This window comes from Typopeltis vanoorti, chromosome 25, assembly GCF_054136105.1.
Source record: "Typopeltis vanoorti isolate ZY-2024b chromosome 25, IOZ_Tvanoo_1.0, whole genome shotgun sequence".
Lineage (NCBI taxonomy): Eukaryota > Metazoa > Arthropoda > Arachnida > Uropygi > Thelyphonidae > Typopeltis > Typopeltis vanoorti.
The window spans coordinates 22,890,044-22,911,199 of record NC_143573.1 but is presented as its reverse complement, the minus strand read 5'-3'; the positions used below and the strand labels follow the sequence as shown (position 1 = coordinate 22,911,199).

Here is a 21,156-nt window from a genome sequence, read left to right as displayed (position 1 = left end):
CGACTCCTAACACTTTATAAAGGCTCAAATCTGACCAACCTTGGAATACTGTTCCTACATTTGGGATGATGTACCCAAGACCACTCTAAGAATTCTCAATATACAGGACAGGTCAATCCACTTTAATCACTTTCTCATTGGTGCCGTGTTTCTGCACTTTGCCTTTTCTATAGGTACTTACTTTTATGGACACTTCTCTGAATTGGTTGCTACAATTCCTCCACTTTCTTCTAGTCATAGAACTAGAGCAGCCACTGGATAACCCCCAGACACAGTCCAACTACAAACATACCGAACAAACTTATCTTCTTTCATTTTACTCACCTCTATTTGCCATCAAGTACAAACTCCAATTCTTTAAAAAGAAACAACAATAGGCTTTTTTCTCCTTAGTCACTATAAAAAAATAATATAATAAAATAAGATTCTCTAAGCTGAAACTCATAAACGTAGCTCTGCTCTTAGAGTTTATTATATTCATCATGCAAAAACCTCTTCAGAGGTGAGCAACTGCCCACACACAGACACACACACATCTAAGATACGTACCACCAAATAGCACGGTAGCACAATTCACTTTAATCATAGCAGACAAGAACGCTACTACATGCTGCTAACAGTATCATGTTATCATGACAGCATTGTTTGTCATTCCTTCTAAAAAGGCTTCTGTGTAATACTAAAAGAGAGACTAAAGGGCCTCATTATATCCTCATTGATACATTATTAGCTTATTTTCTTTAAGCTAAAAAATTCTTTAAAATCTTATTTTTTATTAAATTAAAAATAGTTCACTTTGTCCATTCTGCAGCCACTTGCCAGCTGGCAAAATCTACTCACCATGGATGGGGGGTGCAAGCTTATTTGTTAAGTCCTGATTATATTCATTACAGTAAGCTCATTTCTTATATCTTATTCAAAATATGCATCTTTCCAACATTTTAAAAATAACTGATTATAATTCAAGATGAATAATAACTAGGTTTTAGCACAGACGTTTTTGTTTTTATTAACACTAGATTTCTTCGACATGTTTTGCTGTTTATATTGGCTGACAGCATCTTCAGAAGGTTATTTAATGTAAAGTAAAAAACTATCATCCTTAAATAGGATTTTTAAACATGTCCTAACTGCCATTATTTCTATAAATTGAAAATAGCGGAATGACAATTTAATCACAAGACAGGTTCTGTAAACTCTTTTAATGTGATTGATGGTATAAGAGAGGTCTTGAATGGCATGCATATTGATGATTGGCAAATGTCATGAAGGATCAGTCCTTGGTTTCTATTTAGTGTACCTTTTGAGCCAATGACTTTGAAAGATTCCTTGAACAATCTGTCGAAGTAATTTTTGACCAAGTACATCATTGAGGAGGCTTGCCAACTTATCACATGACATTTTATGAGGATGTGTGCTGAAAGCCTGCTTTTCTCTTTCATTTTTTCAACACTGTTTACATTTTTTTTTTAATTACAGATTTCAAATCATCTCTCACTTTGACCTACATACACCTTTCCACAGGAACATGGAATCTTATATACTCCAGGATACTTATAAAATAGAACCGTTTCCTAGGGAACATAGGAAAGTTAAAGTTAACTGGTTTGAAGGCCCTTCTGATGTTGACATTTTAATATTTCAGCTTTTTTTTTTTTTTTTTTTTTTTTTTTTTTTTTTTTTTTTTTAATGTATTGCCAATGTATGGTAGGGATCCATGCATTTGTAATTAATTTCTGGGTTATCACAGAATGGTTCATCAGAAAATAAGCTTCCTTAGAGCCTTTTTTTTGAGTAGCCATTTTGGAAAAAATGATTAAATAGGATTTTAAAGTTATTTTCTTTTAATTTCATCATTTTTGAGCATGTTTAAAAGATCTACTTTTTGAGGTTTTGATTAGACCTAGTTTTTGATGAGAGTGATGGAACAAGCTTGTTTGTAAGTATCTGCAGCCTGTGTGGATTTCTTTCCTGTTCACTTCTAATAATAATCCTCCAGTGACGTTTTTGTTAATAAGGATATGTAGAATGGTAGTTTTACATCCTTTTCTAATGCTAAAGTACAAAAGGATGAAAATACTGAAAATATCTTTTGGGGGGGGGGGGATAAAACTAGAAACTGATTGTAAAATGTGACAAAAAAAAAAATTTGAGAACCTCTAACCAAAATGTTTGGTTAGAGGTTCTCAAACCATGAATTTGGAGGTTTGGAGGCTATGAATTTTTTGCAAGTCAAGCGACACAAAGAGGTGAGAAATTCAAGAGGATGAGCTGGCTTAGAATTAAGCTAAAAAAACTGAGGCTGTAAGGTCAGTGTATCATGTCTTAAGTGTGTGTGTGTGTGTGTGTGTGTGTGTGTGTGTGTGTGTGTGTGTATGCACGCCACAGACACACACACAGGATTCACATATTTGTCTGTTTTACAAAATGGAAAATTAAAGTTTCTGGAAATAAACTGGTTTTTAGGACTGGTTAACTCATCTTCATTGGCAAAACTATGGATAAGCTACCGATCAGCAAGAGATGTATTAGGTATGGGAGAAAGAGGGTAGGCAATAGAATGGAGTTCCAAGGAACTCCTGTTTTGGTAGAGAAGTCTGAAGAGAAAATACAATTCATAATGACATGAAATGATTGACAACAGGCAGAAATCTGGATTCTTTAATTAGATAGGATGGAAGGTAGACCATCTTGGTTGGTTTCAAACAAATAGATTGTGGGTTTGAATTCCACTGCAGGCATTAACGTTTGTGAATATCTTTAAATAGTAGATTAATTTCATTACCCAATGTCAGACCACCACTCTACTTGGAAGCCTTGAGAGTGGCTTGAAAAGTTCCACGGTTGGGCTGTAGGACTTCTAGATTATCTAATGCTTAGCTCACTGTGATAGGTTTACAAACTTTCACATGTCAAATACAAATTAAAAAATAAAAAAAATATCAGTTTGCTAGCCTGGTTGGCAGAGTGGTCAGCTTACCCCCTCTCCAACAACAGGTCAGCGGTTCGAATACCACAATGTTTGTGATTGTCTTTAGGTGGGAGATGAATTTCATCACTCGATGTGAAACCACTGCCCCACTTATTGGAGGCCTGAAGTGACTTGAAAAAAGTTCCAGGTTAAATAAAATAAATATTTCATTTATTTATTAGCTTATTTTAAATAAAATAAAAAATTGTAATTTATAAAAATCAGGGGAAAAAAATCCTTAGTCCATCCACAGTTCAAATGTGTTATAGGTTTACTAATACCCTTTCATGGTTGGGTACCACATTAAAAAAAAAAGAACAAATAAATAATAAAAAAAAAAAAAACTTCACTGAGAAGTGAGGTTTCATTGCAGGCTCTATCAGATGTCTTGGAAATGTCAAAAGCAACATTGCAGGTTTTTCCATGTCTTTCCATAGCCAGTTTTCAGAGAAAGAGAGAGGTGAGTGATGTAGGCTAAGAAATTTAACAAATTTAGGGTGAAAATTCCACAACAGTGCTAATTCAATAAGTGTTGGTGAAGAGGTTATTTTAGAGAGGATAGTAGTTTGATAGTAGTGGATAGTAGTTTTGCTAGATCTGATTGTTCTAAGTAGGCTTAAGTAAACTCTGAAAACAATTCTCTTTGCTTACTTAAATTTCATTTTTAATTTCTTAAGAGACATATTCCTTAACTGATAGGTAGTTGCTAAGAAATGTGTATGAAGAGCATAACAGATGTCAGATTCCTTTTATATAACTATTTATATAACTATTAAATCACATGTATAAAACATGTGATTTAATAGTTATATAAATCACATAGTTTATATCACTTGCTGTGCTGCATATTGCGTGCCCCATTGATCTTAGCTTATTAATTTAAGTACTAAATGATTCTTAGTATATATATGTCAACCACATGAAACGTTTTCTGTGATGTTTTAGTATAGATGAATAGTAGTTAACAAGGACTAAAACTTGGAAATTTAAAGAATGCATGAAACGAATCTTATATCCCTGTTATTCCAGCTAGAATGGGGAGTCATTCCAGCTTGTGATTTGTTTAAATTAGGTCACCCTTGTCATTAATCTTCTTGCCCTTATGGAAAGATCCATTTCAATTTAAGCCTCCCTCTCAGTAGAGTTTTTCTCAGTAGTCAGGCATCTCCTTCTGTTGTGTGTAATATTGGTAATATCTGCATTAAATTTAAATTTCAGCTTTCCTGCCCACTCCCAGTCATATTCTGAAGTAATCCCTCAATTATCCTTCCAAATAACCAAGCCCTCAGTTAATTAACCAATCCCTTGAATAAACAGGTCAGTGTGTCAGCTGACTTCTGGTACAGTAGCATGTAACTGAACCTTCAGTTAACCAAACCCTTAATTAAATGACCAGCAAACAGACTTCCTGATGCAATCAGGTAATTGATGGTTTAATGTCATAAGTATTGCTGTCATAAACTAAAACTGACATGGGGGGGGGGAATTATATTAGGAACTTACCTGGAGCCTCCATAGCTCCGTCAGTATAGACGAAGCCCTTTGGTCGGAAAGACCTGGGTTCGATTCCTCTCTATGATGTGAGGAATCTTTTATCTGGTCTCTTCTGACTAAAGATGAGTTAACCAGTCTCATATGGAAATATGAGGGTTTTTCACCCAGAAACTTGTTTTTTTTTTGTCCCTCAGAATAGGCAAACCAGCCCTGTGAACACACATGGATTACAGTCATGAATACTTATAACAATATGTGGAAGAGATAGGGTCCTCATCACATGTTGTTATACCCGTAATTAACCATGAGTCGCATCATGATAGTCAACCTCCTAGATAGGAGACAACAAATGAATGGAATGGAACTCATCTTCAGATGAAAAGCTCTCATAATAGATCCTTCCTAAAGTGTACTCCAAAATCAGATCTTTCCAAACAAAAGGCAATGTCACAGTATATCTTCTATGCTGCAGAAGGACTTTGGGACACAGTAATTAGTGAAAGCCGATTAACTATGGGCATTCTCATATTCTCAGTCTATAATCCCAGAATTCTTCTAAAAATGTATAGTTATTACAGCTTAGCAAATTAGGAGAGACAAGATAATTCCAAAAACATACTAACAGTTTCAGATTCTGGGACTTCAAATATTACTATATTCTCTAAAGAAGAGGAAAATATTTAAAAATGGCTTTTGATTATCTAATGACCAGTTGACCAGCAATGGCATCGAAAGAACTAGTGAGCTTTTTCCATGGCTCAATTTATTTGTACAAAAATTAGGTCATGTTTGGGGGAAGAGACCACTTTGGAAGTTATGTTTTACATACGATCATTTTAAATAGGAAAAAAAAAGCTTATACATCTTTGCATTTTCCATGTATGTTTTGAAATATTATTTCTAATTTATATCAATATATCTTTTTCTTCAGAGAGAGAGAGAGAGAGAGAGTGAGTGTGAATGTGTGTGCGCGAGCTTCAGTCGAGAATTTTGTTCATTAATAAAGAATTATGAAAAATATTCTGGTAAGCAGGTATTTATGAAAAATTAAGCAATTACTGATAATTGAAAAGTCAGTAATTTTGCAATCCCCAGGAGCAAGGGCAACTGAGATCTCTATGCTATGACAAGAGTGTAATTGTAACATTAATACGATATAACCAAAAATAATGTATATTTTATTTTTTGTCAGTGGTGAAATAAACTGATTATCATATTCCAAATAAACATATTTATGAATGGGGGGGGGGAATACACACACACACACACACACACACAGAGAGAGAGAGAGAGCGCGCACATATTTGCCTGTTTTATGAAATGGAAATAAACTGGTTTTTAGGACTGGTTAATTCATCTTCAGATGAAAAGCTCTCATAAAAGATCCTTCCTGAAGAGTAGACTTGCTGCAGAAGGACTTTGGGACACAGTAATTAAGTGAAAGTTGATTAATATGGCATTCTCATTCTTCTACAAATGTATAGTTAATTCAAAATAACATACAGCTTAGCAAATTAGAAGAGACAAGATAATTCCAAAAACATACTTACCAACAGGTTCAGATTCTGGGACTTCTAATGGTACTATATTCTCTTTATAATGAACTGTAAAATTCAATATACGAGGCGCAGATCGTGATGCACCATCTGTAAGACATACCACATCATCAGAAATGGATCCACGTACTGCAGAGGAGCAACTTTCTTTAATACAAGTAACATCTGGTGAGCTTCTTGAAACATTGATTGGCACATTTCTTGCTTCTTCATCTAATTCCATGGGGATCTCTCTTATCCTTTCAGAAGGAAGTGTTTGAGTTTCCTGGGGCATAACTGTATTGATGGCATCCTAAAATAAATATCTTAAATGCATAATGCTATTTTTCAAGTTACATTACTTGCACCTAGGAGAGGATCTATGAAAAGTTTTTTTCTCAACATCAACATACACTGAGTGGTCAGTCTATTATAAAAATATCCTAGTAGTATAATAGATCACCACGAACCTTCAAGCATATACAGGTGGATAATTCAGTTTTTTGAACTACTTGTATCAAGGAGATTTAAGGAACGCCAAGAAACATATCCCATCACTTCACCCTATGCTACTCTGTCAAAACATTAATTATTCAAAGCTTCTGCTGCATATCTATTATCCTCCTTGTCTGCACAAAATGAAAGCACAACTTCTTTATGGTGTCCAATGCTTCTCCCGTCTTATCTATTACCTGTTTTTGTTAAGCATGCATAGTATAACGGGACACAGTAATTAAATGAAATTGATTAACTATGTCATTCTCATTCTACAATCCTAGAATTCTTCTACAAATGTATAGTTAATTCAAAATAATAACTGCACCTCGTATTTTAAAAAAGACAACTGGCAAACATTTAATGAAAATGAAAAGGAAATAACTAAAGATTTAGAAATAAGCCTGAAAGAAACAAGAAACGGAAAATCACCTGGAGAAGATAAGCTAGGTTCAGAACTATATAAATACGCAGGAACAAGATTCAAAGAAAGCCTCCTATTATTTTTAAATAAAATTTATACAACTGGTAACCCCCCCCCCCAATAGAATGGAAAAAAGCAATTGTGATTCCTATCTTTGAAAAAGGTAATAGAGATGACCCTAAAAACTATAGAGGTATAAATATACTAAATTCCTGTTACAAAACATATAGCAGAATTTTAAACAGCAAACTAATGGAAACTTTATTTTAGAAGTACAGAATGGATTTAGAAAAGGACGATCATGTATAGACCCAGCCTTTTGCCTAAAATAAATAATAGAGAAAAGAGAATACAATTTAGAAACACATATTGCATTTATTGACTTTGAAAAAGCATTTGATAAAGTTAAAAGAAACATATTATTTAACATATTAAAAGAAAGACAAATACCAAATAATATCCTAAAAGCTATCACAAGTATATATGAAAATAAACAAATACAAATAAGATTAAATCACGAGTTATCATATACGAGAGAGATAAACCAAGGGGTCCCCTCTCAGCAACTTTTTTTAATATCTACTTAAATGAAATAATAATAAAATGGAATAAAAATTTACATCAAGGAATTAAATTTTCTCCTACAAACTTAAACACTCTCCTCTTTGCCGACGACCAAATAATAATTACAAATTCTGAAGATAAACTACAGAAAGCTATTTTAGATCTAAATGAGATATCCAGAGATTATGGTATAATATCAACAGAAAAATAAAAAATATGGCCTTTAAAAGGACAAGATCTAAAATAGTAATAGATAACAAGATCCTAGAACAGGTGAATTCATTTAACTATCTAGGATGCATGATCACATATGAAAATGAAAAAGATATAAACGTAAAAATTGCACAATATTTAAAAATAACAGGTGTAATTAACTCTATATTTAAACCACACTTAGTTCAAAAACAAACCAGGCTAGAAGTATACAATACATTAGCCCCACCAGTCTTATTATATGGATGTGAAATCTGGACAATAAAACAAAAAGACAAATGAAGATTAATAACAGCAGAAATGAAGTTTATGAGAAAAACTGCAAAGTATACTCTATTTGATCACAAAAGAAACGAAGAAATTATGAAAGAATTAAACCAAGAATCAGTAATAGAAAAAAATTTAAAAATATAAACATAAATGGATGAAAACAAGCCTTAAAGTACAAGCCATTAGGAAAAAGAAAACCAGGACATCCTCTTCAAAGATTTAATGACTTCTAAGGTCGGAACAGGCCACACTAGGCCTAAATCCTTGATATGCATGATGATGCATAGTATAACTCAACTATATGCTACTATACATTTTTCAAGACTGTGTTAAGATATTCCTTCACAGTTTATAGATGACTATGAAGATCCCTTCATAGTATTTTTTGTGACAGAGTATCTTCACAGGTATTCACACAGTTCTACTAATTATTTGTCTGCCTTCTGACAGCAATCAGCTGGTTCCAGTCACACCAGAGTAACAATGATCTCATGCCTTCTCTTTATCACACCAGACTCTGCACATGCTTATCTAAGAGAGAGAAAGAGAGAGAGAGTACTTATCAGATTCACCATCTTTGTTCATGATTATTTCACTTAAATGCAGAAACTGTCTCCTAAGGCAATCTACTACTTATTTATAACAGGTGCCCATCAAATCCCATTAATCACATTACTGATAGATTTCATTTAACAAGATATCACTAATATTAAAACCACTGAGTGCAAAACATAATTTAAATGTCCCACAACAAGGTAAGCAAATGCAATTACTAAATGCCTCATTCAATTTTAATATATATATTTAATATATATAATAAAATTTAATGAATATATAATATAATTATATATTCATTAAATTTTTATTGGTAATTAAAATTATTCGTTATTACTTGCAATTATAATTATATTGTAATATACACAGTAATGTGTAAAATTATGCAAGAGTAACGTGTTCCATGATAAAGTCATGCAACCCAAAATTTGAGTAACTTGAGAAAGAGATTATATTTAAAAGATTAATGGAAGTGGAGAAGCAAACACAAAACCGATATCATAACAGCAAGACTTATCATAAAAATACAAAATTATGAATGAAATCACAACAATTTAATAACAGCAAGAATAGCAAAATGTTATATTCAGGCAATGACAATCAAGGAGGAGTAGCCATAGTATTCAACACTAAATATGAGGCTAATCTTCTTGAATGGCAGGCAGTCTCAAGTAGAGTGATGTAGGCAAATATGAGAACAGGGAACTGGACAATGAAACTTATTTGTGCCTATGGTCCCACAGAAGGTTCTACTAGGGTAGAAGCGGAGGAATTTTTTGATGCATTAGAGATATCAACTGACACAATGAAAAAGGAAAAGTTGGTCCTTGTTGGGGATCTAAATAACAGAGTAGGAAATGATTGTGAGACATACAAAAATATTTGGAGAAAATTTGGAGAAAAGAGCAAAGCTAATAATAATGGCAAATATCTGTTGGATTTCTACTCAGGATATGGACTGGTTATTACTAACACCATGTTCCAACATAAAATTGTGCACAAATTCAGATGGAGAGAAGAGGCAAGGAATAAGATTATATGTCATCATCACGCTATCAACAATAACATTGACTATGTTATTGTTGATAGCGATGTTTTCTACCAGGTGCAGGATAATAGTGTGTACAGAGGATTTGAAATTGGAAGTGATCACTATTTAGTCTTAAGCAGGATAAAATTGAACTGCATATTGAAAAGAATAACATGTAAGAAAATTTTAAAGCAAATAAAAGTTGAGCAGCTCTCAGATGTGAACTGTAGACTAAAATACAGAAAGATTATTGAAAAAAAATGAAAGAGTTTGAGAACAGCAACAAACCTATGGAGATTCAGTGGCAAGCCTTGAAGAAAACACTGATTGATTCATCCACAGAGGCATGTGGTGAAGTCTGCAAGGATTGAAAAAATCAGAACTCCATGGTGGACACAGAAAGTTAAAGAGGCAGTGAAGGAAAAGAAGTAAGCATATCAAAAGTTCCTGGCAAATACGTCAGCTCGTGCTTTTAGAGAATACAGAGAGAGAGAAATGTAAGAAAGCTAAACACTGTGTAAAACTAGCTAAACAAAAGTCATGGGAGGACTTTGGCAAGAATATAGAAAATAAATATCAAGAAGGTGGGAAAATATTCTGGAGGTTGTTGAGAAGCTTAGGAATGGAGGAAAGAGTACTGTAAAAGGAGTTAGAGATGATAAAGGTGACATGAAAACAGGAGAAAAAGATATCCTTGAAGTATGGAGTAATTACTTCGAAAAATTGCTAAATGAAATTGCTTTTTTACCACAGTGATAGCACAGTGGTAAGAAACACTCAACAGGCATACAGTCAGGAATACATAACCATACTTGAAATAGAAAAAGCCATAAAAGGTTTGAAATGTGGAAAGGCATCAGGAGTAGATGATATTCGACCAGAAATAATGCTCAAGTATGGTGGTATAAAAGTCTTACAGTGGCTGCACTGCATAGTTCAGAAAGCCTGGACAGAGGGACGAATTCCCGATGATTGGAGTAGAGCTCTCATAGTAACCATATATAAAAAAGGAAATAAAACTGAATGTGAGAATTAGAGAGGTTTCCCTACTGGGTGTTCCTGGCAAGATTTATGCTAGTATACTTGAGAAATGGTTGAGAAGAATTGTGGAAGAAAAGCTTGGTGAAGAACAAGCTGGATTCAGGCCAAATAGAGGCTGTCACGATCAGATCTTCACTTTACGACAAATAGTTGAGAAATCATGGGAAATATAACAAAGATCTGTATTTAAATTTTGTCAATCTGGAAAAGGCATATAAGGTGCCAAGGAGAAGCTATTCAATACACTACAGTTATGGTGTCAATGGGGCATTATATCAAGCAATACTTAGTCTTTATTTAAGTTGTAAGTCAGCAGTTAGAATTGAAGAAAGTACAGGAAGATGGTTTAATGTTAAATCTGATGCGAGACAAGGATGTACATTATCCCCTCTGTTATTCATTATCTATATGGATCACATTACGAAGGAAAGTGGTATTAAACATGATATCAGAATCGAATATGTTAATGTCAGCGCTTTGCTTTATGCGGACAATGTTATACTTCTAAATAAATCCGCTACAAGTCTGCAAGATTCCCTGACTAAATTGAATAACTGTTGTAATAGATATGGTATGAAGGTCAGCAATAAAAAGACAAAGACATGAAAATAGGCAGAATCGTTGAAAATGTCAACTGCATTGTGAACAGAGAACCCGTGGAACAAGTAAAACATTTCAGCTACTTAGGCACAATTTTTAGTGAAGATGGTAAATTAAATATAGAAATAGACAACAGAATCAACAAAGCTGGTATGGTAGGAAGTCAATTGAATAAATTCATATGGAATAAGAGAGAAATTAGTTGGAAAATTAAATTAGCTGTATACAAGACAGTGTTCAAACCAGTTTTAACTTATGGATCTGAGATCTGGGTCAGAAGTAAAACACTTGACCAGAGACTAGAGACCGCAGATGTAAGTGCTGAGAAAGATTAGGGGCGTGAACAGATGGCATCAATGGCAATATCATATGAAAAACAAGGATATTAGGAAACAACTTGACATTGTCAGCATCCAGGAATGCATTAGCAGGTGACCTAATCTCAGGTGGTATGGTCACTTAAATAGAATGGGCGAGGAAAGATTAGCAAAACAAGTGTTCTCTGCCAGGTTGGCAGGAAAATGACCCAGAAGAAGACCAAGGTATAGGTGGATGGATACTGCACAAAGTGCCTTAGATGATAGAAATATAAGATCTGATAATATTGGAGTCTTGACAAGTAACAGACTGATTTGGTGGAAAATTGTAGATAGGAAGTTAGTAATGATGTAAATTTTTCATGTAGTACTATCATGTCCTATACACCACTTGAGGGTACGTGGCAGGAATTTCATGATGATGATGAAGAATAGCAAAAAACAATAAACAAAGAGTAAATTAAACTGACATCAGATCACTTCATCTTCACTAAATGTGTGACAAAGGCTATAGCATTAGTGTGGGGGGGAGTCATTTCTATTAAAAAATCTATGGCTCATTGGTGCCATGTACACATAGACAAGAAGAAAGCATAAATCAGGTCATGTATTTCATAAAGAGTGAGAGATTATTTTTGAGACTTCATTCAGTTGTTTCTGGCCACATTCTTAATGTATTTCTTTTTCACTGCTCTCAATCAGTATACCCACAAAAATGTTTTATATATTATTATTATCCAGGTACCTCCACCATGGAGTTTCAAAGACTCAATGTGGAAGACCAAACTATTCAACAATCTATCGTATCTCTCCTTGAACTCATTAACAGACAAAGCACTCAACTGATTCTGGCAACCCATGACCCATCGTTCTGGTCCCTCTAGCCAAGTGTTGACACATTTCCCTTGCATCAATCCTATAAAACCCTTTAAGCAACTTAAATGTTTTCATCATATCCCCTCTTTTTCTTCTATCAACCAACCTCTGCAATCCACACACCATCAATCTATCCTCATAGGGAATATTCCACAGCCACTGACCATCTTGATCACTGGCATCGGAATCTTCTCCACTGCATTTTCATCCCCAAGAAACCCAGGAGACCACACCTGAGCACAGCAATCCAGGTGTGGATATATCAAGGCTTCATAAAGAGAAATAACTTTCTTATCTCTAAATTAAATTAATGCAGTAAACTCACTTGGATGATATAACCTTGCAAAGTGGTAACTAAGTAACTCAACTATTTTATCTGCTTCTGTCACCCCATGACCATCTTCACTCATTAAAGTTGATCTTTCATAGTTATTCTTCCTCTTGCTCCATGTAACAAAAGAACACTTTGAGATTTCCTTTGGCCTGCTCAGCTAGATTCTTCTCATAATCTGATTTTCTTGCTATGATGGTCACCTTTCTTGCATGAGCCTTGTTTCCTCTGGATGACCCTTAGCTATCTCCCATGCACTACTAACATCTTTACCCTACAGTATTTAATGCCATGGCACAGATTTAAGTTTCCTCCTAAGCTTGTCATAATCACCTGCCTTGCAGTTCCACATATACCCCTTCTTGTCAGAATATTCCTCATGTTTTACAATCACCCAAGTCAAGACTTCATGGTCACTTTTGCCAATTCGGAGGCAATGTGGCCTCTTTGGTTATGGATAGCTCTTCTGATCCTATCACCAGGTTCAATACTCTCACTATCCTAGTCCCTTCCATCAAATGCTGCCTCAAGTAATTATCGCTCACCAGGTGTATAAATTCCAATTCCTTCCTGCCATGTGATCTTTCTTCCTTCCAGTCTATATCTCCCCAGTTGTAGTCTCCCACAATAATTACCTGTACTCATTGTACTAATTTGCCGATGCATGTCTTCAAGATTATCTGTGGAACTCCCTGGCCTACAGCAACAACCAACTGTATGTTTCGTCTTACTGGCCTTGATCTGACACCAGATTCAAATGAACAGCCACACTCCAGCCTATTTCCTATTTTTTTTGGCTGCAATTAATCTGCTTTCATCAGCAGTACTCTCCTCACCCTATCTTTTCCATCTTCCCTGAAAATACTTAATCCTTCACATTCTATCTCTGTAACTACATTATCTGCTGTTAGCCAAGTCTCACTAATGCATATAACTTTTGGCAAGGTTGCACTAACCAATGCCAAAAACTCCTCCCTCTTGTTCCTGATACCTCTGGCATTAGTATATAGAAAGTGCAGCATCCCTTTGGCCTCCCCCACCTACTTTTATTTTCTAAACTGACTATCCTATTCATTATTTTTGCTTGAGAGACTAGATTCTGCACTTGATTCTCACACTCACTTGCCTCATGGGTGCCTTCACACAAACTCATCTGTTTCCACCCTAATTACTTAATTTTCCCTGAATTTGCACTTCAGCATGCTCGGTGAACAAAGCTCTCTCTCTCTCTCTCTCTCTAGATACATAACACCAAAACCATTTAGATGCAGTCCATCAACATTATACAAATCCTTCTGTCAAACACAGACCACAGATCCTACATCATTCCTTCTGCAAAGGAGAGAAGCAGGAGGAGGAACAGAACTTTATAGCACAATATCACTATGCCTGCTAAAAAATCAAAGTATCTAATCTGGATATTTTCTTTGTTTGTCTGTTTTTGAATTATTAGATTTTAGCACTAGATGAGGTTAAGAAGCCAATTCTGGAGAACACAGGTAAATAACATGAAAAAAGAAGCTAGGAATCTTTAGGCTCGACTGCCTATGCATGTTAACGAATTGTCATTCTTTCTTTTCATAAGCCTGGAGGAAGGAAAGGGAATAATATCTACCAAAAGCATAAGGCAAAATTACACAGTATTAGATAAAAGAATAGTCGTCTGCCAATCCCTTGCCATGCCTACTGGGTGCAACTTCTGTCCATTTATGCTCTTGCTCTTCCTCTGTCTCTCTCTTCAATGTGCAAATGATATCATAACATGTCACAGAATTTTATTCATTTAATACCAACATTAGAGTAAGTTATGGAAATCACCTCTTGTTATAAGTGATTCAGTGAGTCAGTTTGTTATAATGATGGCTGCTATAGTATTACCCCCACCCAGTCTTTTCCTGAAGAATAAGAGAAAAATTTTGAATAGCTTAAAAAGTGTCATTAGGAAGAAGCCACAATTACTACATTTTGGCCCTTTCAAAATTAAATTTGAATTTGTAAATGATGTTTTGGTAGAGGCTAAGAACAAAGCTAGAGTTTATCTCATGCACTCTCCCCCCCCCCCTCTACTCCTTTTGTCTGGACAGCCATTGCACACTTGTTGAAACCAAAGAATTAGGGCAAGCATTCTGAAGAACAGGTTTAGGAAGGGTTTCATTCCAGAAAGAATTATTCCGATAACTCTGTCCAAGTATTTGGAACAGAAAAGTAGAAGCAATAATCTGACCAGGATAAAACAGGAAATTAGTCATTACTTCATTTAGCTTTTAATCAGAAAACTCCAAGTTACAATCCTATCTTTACAAAGACTTTAACTGAGCATCTCAGATCTCGTACAAAGTTGGCAGAATTTTCCTATCAGAAACTTAGGTTTTTCATGTACCAAGCATGCCAGAATACACACAATTAACATATATAACACACCGGCCTCATAATTTTAGTTGCTTCAGCTGAAATTCATGACAATTTATTTGATGTCACTGCAGTATCAAAGGAAGCAAGCAGAAAAGGGCAATTCCACAGGAGAAGAAACAGACAAACATAGTCATAATCTAGAGGAGAGCCCACATTTACAGTAAACTGAAGAACTGGTTAAGAAAACAAGTGTTGGGAAAGTGGTCAAAGTTATTAGATATTCTGGTGGGCAAATGGATAATATGCAATAATTGTTTACAGCAAATTCTTTATATCTTGATGAAAAGAAGCAGAAAGGGAAATCAGATGAAAACAGACTAATTGTGAGAGGCTCACTCAACCAGGAACATGTCTATTATAATGAGCTTCGAAGTTATTTACACTACTTGCATTCAGAATACATTACTGCAGAATGCATTGTGAATGCAAGTAGTGTAAATAACTCACTAACAACTCTCCATGCAAAAAATGACTCCTCACAGCCTTCTTCACATCTTTATATACAACTTCCAGGGATGGCCTCTTGTTCTTGCCATCATAACATCTACTCTTTTTATAATTACTTATGTATTAATCTGATAGAATCCCTTAACTAATTTGAAGGTCTCTATCATATCTCCTCTTTTCCTCCTATCCACCAACCTCCATAATCGACAATCCCTCAAACGCTATTCATAACCAAAGTCCTGATATCACTTTAGTCATTCGTCCTTCCATTCTATATAAATGCTCTTTCCATTTCTCTCTATAACTTCTTTTCATTATTATGATTATTCAAATTTTCTGAAATTTATTTTTTCATCTGTATCCACTGAAGTCACTGATTGGATATTGGAGAAAAATCAAGTTTCAGGCATAAAATGAGATCAAAATGATTTCTCAGAATATGGAGCAAGCAAACATGCAATGCAATACAATTAAGACTTATTTGAAATCCTCTCTTCAAGAGGATTTCAAATAAGTAAGTTTCCTTGTTCCATTTAGTCACAAATTAGAACAAGGAAATTAACACTTCTCTTCAGCAGGGTTTCAAATAAGTTGGCAAGAGGGCACTGAACTTCCCCCTTGAACACTGAACTGTCACCTAAAGGCAAGGAAGGCTTAGCAGACAAAGGCAAGAGGATGATAGTGGTCAAGGGAATATATTGTAAGGGTGATGAAGACTTTACAAAGAATTCTTTTAATGTGAGAACAGTAATGAGACAAGGAGAAGTGATGATTCCTTTGTACAAGGCTCTAGTCTAGGCAAGTCACATCTGGATTACTACACAGATCTGGTTGTCTTGATTTCGGGAATAAGGAAACCTTACAGAGTGAGAAGGATGAAAAGGGCAAGCAACAGAAGCAATATCAGAAGTGTGGGATAGCTATTATGAGAACAGCAAGAAACAATGCATCTGGGTTAACAAGAGGAAGTTACATATTATGTTCAGAAAAAGTTCAGTTTAACAGTATATTCCAGGAAATCTTTCAGAGAATCTGAAGGTGGAGGGAGAGACAGAGGCCATCTGCAGAAGTTGTATAAATGTATACTGCACAAAGAAATTATGTGCATTTTTTTGCACGAGGAATAATGAGAGAGTGGAATACTTTACCAATAGGTAGTAGTGACAATGAATTTTGAGTGCACATACAATATCTATTTTGACTGCTTTGCCGTAAGATATGCACCAGTTAGGATAAGCTTCCACAATTAGCAATTCTGTGAAGTGATAACATGTGCAAATATGGTCAATATACATAGTGCACCAATTAAATAACAAGACTTTTTTTTAAAAAACAGACGAAGCAAATAAATTTTTTAATGGGTTAATTTAATTAGACAAAAGAGTATATATAGTTTCATCTACTAGAGTGTGCTCTTTCCAAAAAGTATATGCACAGTAGTCCTCATGCACGCGCTACTTAAGAGATAGTGTTAATGCATGCTATTAAAAATAGAACAATGAGAAGTATAAAATTTATTTTAATATGGGCAAATCCACCCCAAACATTTAGCCTTAAAATGATGTATACAGGGATGTCTGCCTATCATGTGCAAGTGTTTTAAAGTGGTTCATAATATTTCCAGATAACAAGGATTCAATAGAAGATCTATGACAAGAAACTCCTGTCTCAGTTCAGACAGATGAGAAAGTGGAAAAAGGTTGCATTCGGGAACAGCAATCATTAAATTAACACTCAGATGATTACGATTACACAGAGATTAAATATTGGAAGGGAAACAGTCTGTAAAAATTTTCTCAAAAATGTAAAACAAAGAAATGTTTGCGATTCATATCACATTCTTTAACTCCTGAGCAAAGAGATTTTGCTTGCAGTGAAAATTTTTTTGAAAAAAAAAAAAAAAAAAAAAAAAAAAAAAAAATCCACAATTGCCAAATCTGGCATATACAGCAGGTGTTTGAGCACTGTGGTGCGTGATCTAAAATTTTAGAGAGTTGTGGTGCTTCCAAAACAACCCAGAAACAAAATAAAGCAAGGAATGTAAACTACTGATCAGCAAAATGTTCAAACTGTACACTCGTGAAACTATTCATAATGAATTAGTTCTGGAGGCCCACACGGTTAACAGCCGGTACTATCTGTATCATCATCATCAAATTCCTGCAATGTACCCTCAAGGGGTGTACTGGATATGATAGTACTACATGAAAAATTTACATCATAGCTAACTTCCTATCTACAATTTTCCTCCAAATCAGTCTGTTACTTGTCAAGACTCCAACATTATTCATCGTATATATCTATCATCTAAGACACTTTGTACAGTATCAATCCACCTATATCTTGGTTTTCAACTAGGTCATTTTCCTGCCAACCTAGCAAAGAACACTTGTTTCGCTAATCTTTCTTCACCATAAGTGACCATACCACCTGAGATTAGCTCTGCTAACACATTCCTGGATTCTGACAATGTCAAGTTCTTTCCCGATATCCTCATTTTTTATGTGATATTGCTATCTGTTCACGCCTCTAATCTTTCTCAGGACTCTCATATCTGTGGTCTCTAGTATTTGATCAAGTGTTTTACTTCTGACCGAGTTCTCAGATCCATAAGTTAAAACTGGTTTCAACACTGTCTTGTATACAGCTAATTTAGTGTTACGACTAATTTCTCTCTTATTCCAAATGAATTTATTCTATTGACTTCCTACCATATCAGCTCTGTTGATTCTGTTGTCTATTTCCATATTTAATTTACCATCTTCACTAAAAATTGTGCCTAAGTAGCTGAACTATTTTATTGTTCTACAGGTTCTCCGTTCACAATGCAGTTGACATTTTAAAGGATTCTGCCTATTTTCATTGTCAGTGTCTTTTTATTACTGACCTTCATACCATATCTATTACAACAGTTATTCAATTTAGTCAGGGAATATTGCAAACTTGTAGCAGATTTATTTAGAAGTATAACAGCATCCACATAAAGCAAAGAGCTGACATTAACATCTCCAATTTTGATATCAGGTTTAATACCACTTTCCTTCATAATAGAGGGGATAATGTACATCCTAGTGTCACACCAGATTTAACATCAAAACCAGCTTCCTGTACTTCCTTCAATTCAAATTAATGACTTACAACTCAAATAAAGATATATAAAGGTGGTAAGATATTCTGGAGGTTGTTGAAGAAGCTTAGAAAGAGGAAAGAGTGCTGTAAAAGGAGTTAGAGATGATAAAGATATCCTTGAAGTATGGAGTAATTACTTTGAAAAATTGCTAAATGAAACAAGCAGTGACAGCACAGTGGTAAAAAACACTCAACAGGCATACAGTCAGGAATACATATTCCATACTTGAAGTAGAAAAAGCCATAAAAGACTTGAAATGTGGAAAGGCAGCAGGACTAGATGATATTCGACCAGAAATGCTCAAGTATGGTGGTATAAAAGTCTTACAGTGGATGCACTGCATAGTTCAGAAGGCCTGGACAAAGGGACGAATTCCTGATGATCGGAGTAGAGCTCTAATAGTACCTATATATAAAAAGAGAAATAAAACTGAATGTGGGAATTACAGAAGTATTTCCCTACTGAATGTTCCTGGTAAGATATATGCAAGCATACTTGAGAAACGGTCGAGAAGAATTGTGGAAGAAAAGCTTAGTGAAGAACAAGCTGGATTCAGGCCAAATAGAGGCTGTCAGGATCAGATCTTCACTTTACGACAATTAGTTGAGAAAGCATGGGAATATAACAAAGATATGTTTGTCGATTTGGAAAAGGCATAAGATAAGGTGCCAAATAGAAGCTATTCAATACACTACAGTTATATGGTGTCAATGGGGCATTATATCAAGCAATACTTAGTCTTTATTTGAGTTGCAAGTCAGCAGGTAGAATTGAAGGAAGAACATCTGGTGTGAGACAAGGATGTACATTATCCCCTCTGTTATTCATTATCTATATGGATCACATTATGTAGGTAAGTGGTATTAAACATGATATCAGAATTGGAGATGTTAATGTCAGCTCTTTGCTTTATGCAGACGATGTTATACTTCTAAATAAATCCACTACAAGTTTGCAAGATTCCCTGACTAAATTCAATAACTATTGTAATAGATATGGTATGAAGGTCAGCAATAAAAAGACAAAGACAATGAAAACAGGTAGAATCATTGAAAATGTCAACTGTGTTTTGAACGGGGAACCTGTGGAACAAGTAAAACATTTCAGCTACTTACGCAGGATTTTTATTGAAGATGGTAAATTAAATATGGAAATAGACAACAGAATCAACAAAATGGTATGGTGGGAAATCAATTGAATAAATTCATATGGAATGAGAGAGAAATTAGTCAGAACACTAAATTAGCTGTATACAAGATAGTGTTCAAACCAGTTTTAACTTATGGATCTGAGAGCTGGGTTAGAAGTAAAACACTTGACCAACACTAGAGACCGCAGATATGAGAGTCCTGAGAAAGATTAGAGGCGAGAACAGATGGCATCAATGACAATATCATATGAAAAACAAAGGTATTAGGAAAGAACTTGACATTGTCAACATTCAGGAATGTGTTAGCAGAGCTAATCTCAGGTGGTATGGTCACTTAAACAGAATGGGTGAGGAAAGATTAGCAAAACAAGTGTTCTCTGCCAGGTTGGGAGGAAAACGTCCCAGAGGAAGGCTAAGATACAGGTGAATTGATGCAGTACAAAGTGCCTTAGATGATAGAAATATAAGATCTGATAATGTTGGAGTCTTGACAAGTAACAGACTGATTTGGAAGCAAATTGTAGATAGGAAATTAGTAATGATGTAAATTTTTCGTGTAGTACTATCATATCCTGTACACCCCTTGAGGGTACATGTCAGGAATTTGATGATGACTTTTGATGGCTTTTTCTACTTCAAGTATGGATAAGTATTCATGACTGTATGCCTGTTGAGTGTTTTTTTACCAATGTGCTATCACTGCTTGTTTCATTTAGCAATTTTCTGAAGTAATTACTCCATACTTCAAGGATATCTTTTTCTCTAGTTTTCATGTCACCTTTATCATCTCTAACTCCTTTTATAGCATTCTTTCCTGCATTTTTAAGCTTCTTCAACAATCTCCGGAATATTTTGCCACCTTTATGATATTTATTTTCTATGTTCTTGCCAAAGTCCTGAAAATATTTTTTGTTTAGGTAGTTTTACACAGAGTTTAGCTTTCTTACATTTGTCTCTGTATTCTCTAAGAGCACCAGCTGACTTATTTGCCAGAAACTTTTGATATGCTTTCTTCTTTTCCTTCACTGCCTCTTTAACTTCCTGTGTCCATCACCGAGCAACTAAAAGTTGAGCAGCTCTGGTTCTCAACTTTTAGTCGCTTTAAAACTTTCTTACATGTTATTGTTTTCGATATGAAATTCAATTTTATCCTACTCAAGACTAAATAGTGATCACTTCCAATTTCAAATCCTCTGTACACTCTGGTGTCCTGCACCAGGGAGAAAACGTCACTATCAACAATAACATAGTCAATGAGACTTTTCTTATTCCTTGCCTCCTCTCTCTCCATGTGAATTTGT

At 34.9% G+C, this 21,156-nt stretch overlaps 1 protein-coding gene across 1 annotated transcript in view; it reads right to left on the bottom strand.

Annotated features, from left to right (window-relative positions):
• Positions 1 to 21,156, bottom strand: part of casp (Fas associated factor casp) — a 439,916-nt gene that overhangs the window by 382,055 nt on the left and 36,705 nt on the right. Inside the window, exon 3 of the mRNA XM_090414528.1 lies at positions 6,016 to 6,313. Within this exon, the coding sequence (XP_090270654.1) occupies positions 6,016 to 6,313 (298 nt within the window). The remainder of the gene's footprint in view (positions 1 to 6,015; positions 6,314 to 21,156) is intronic.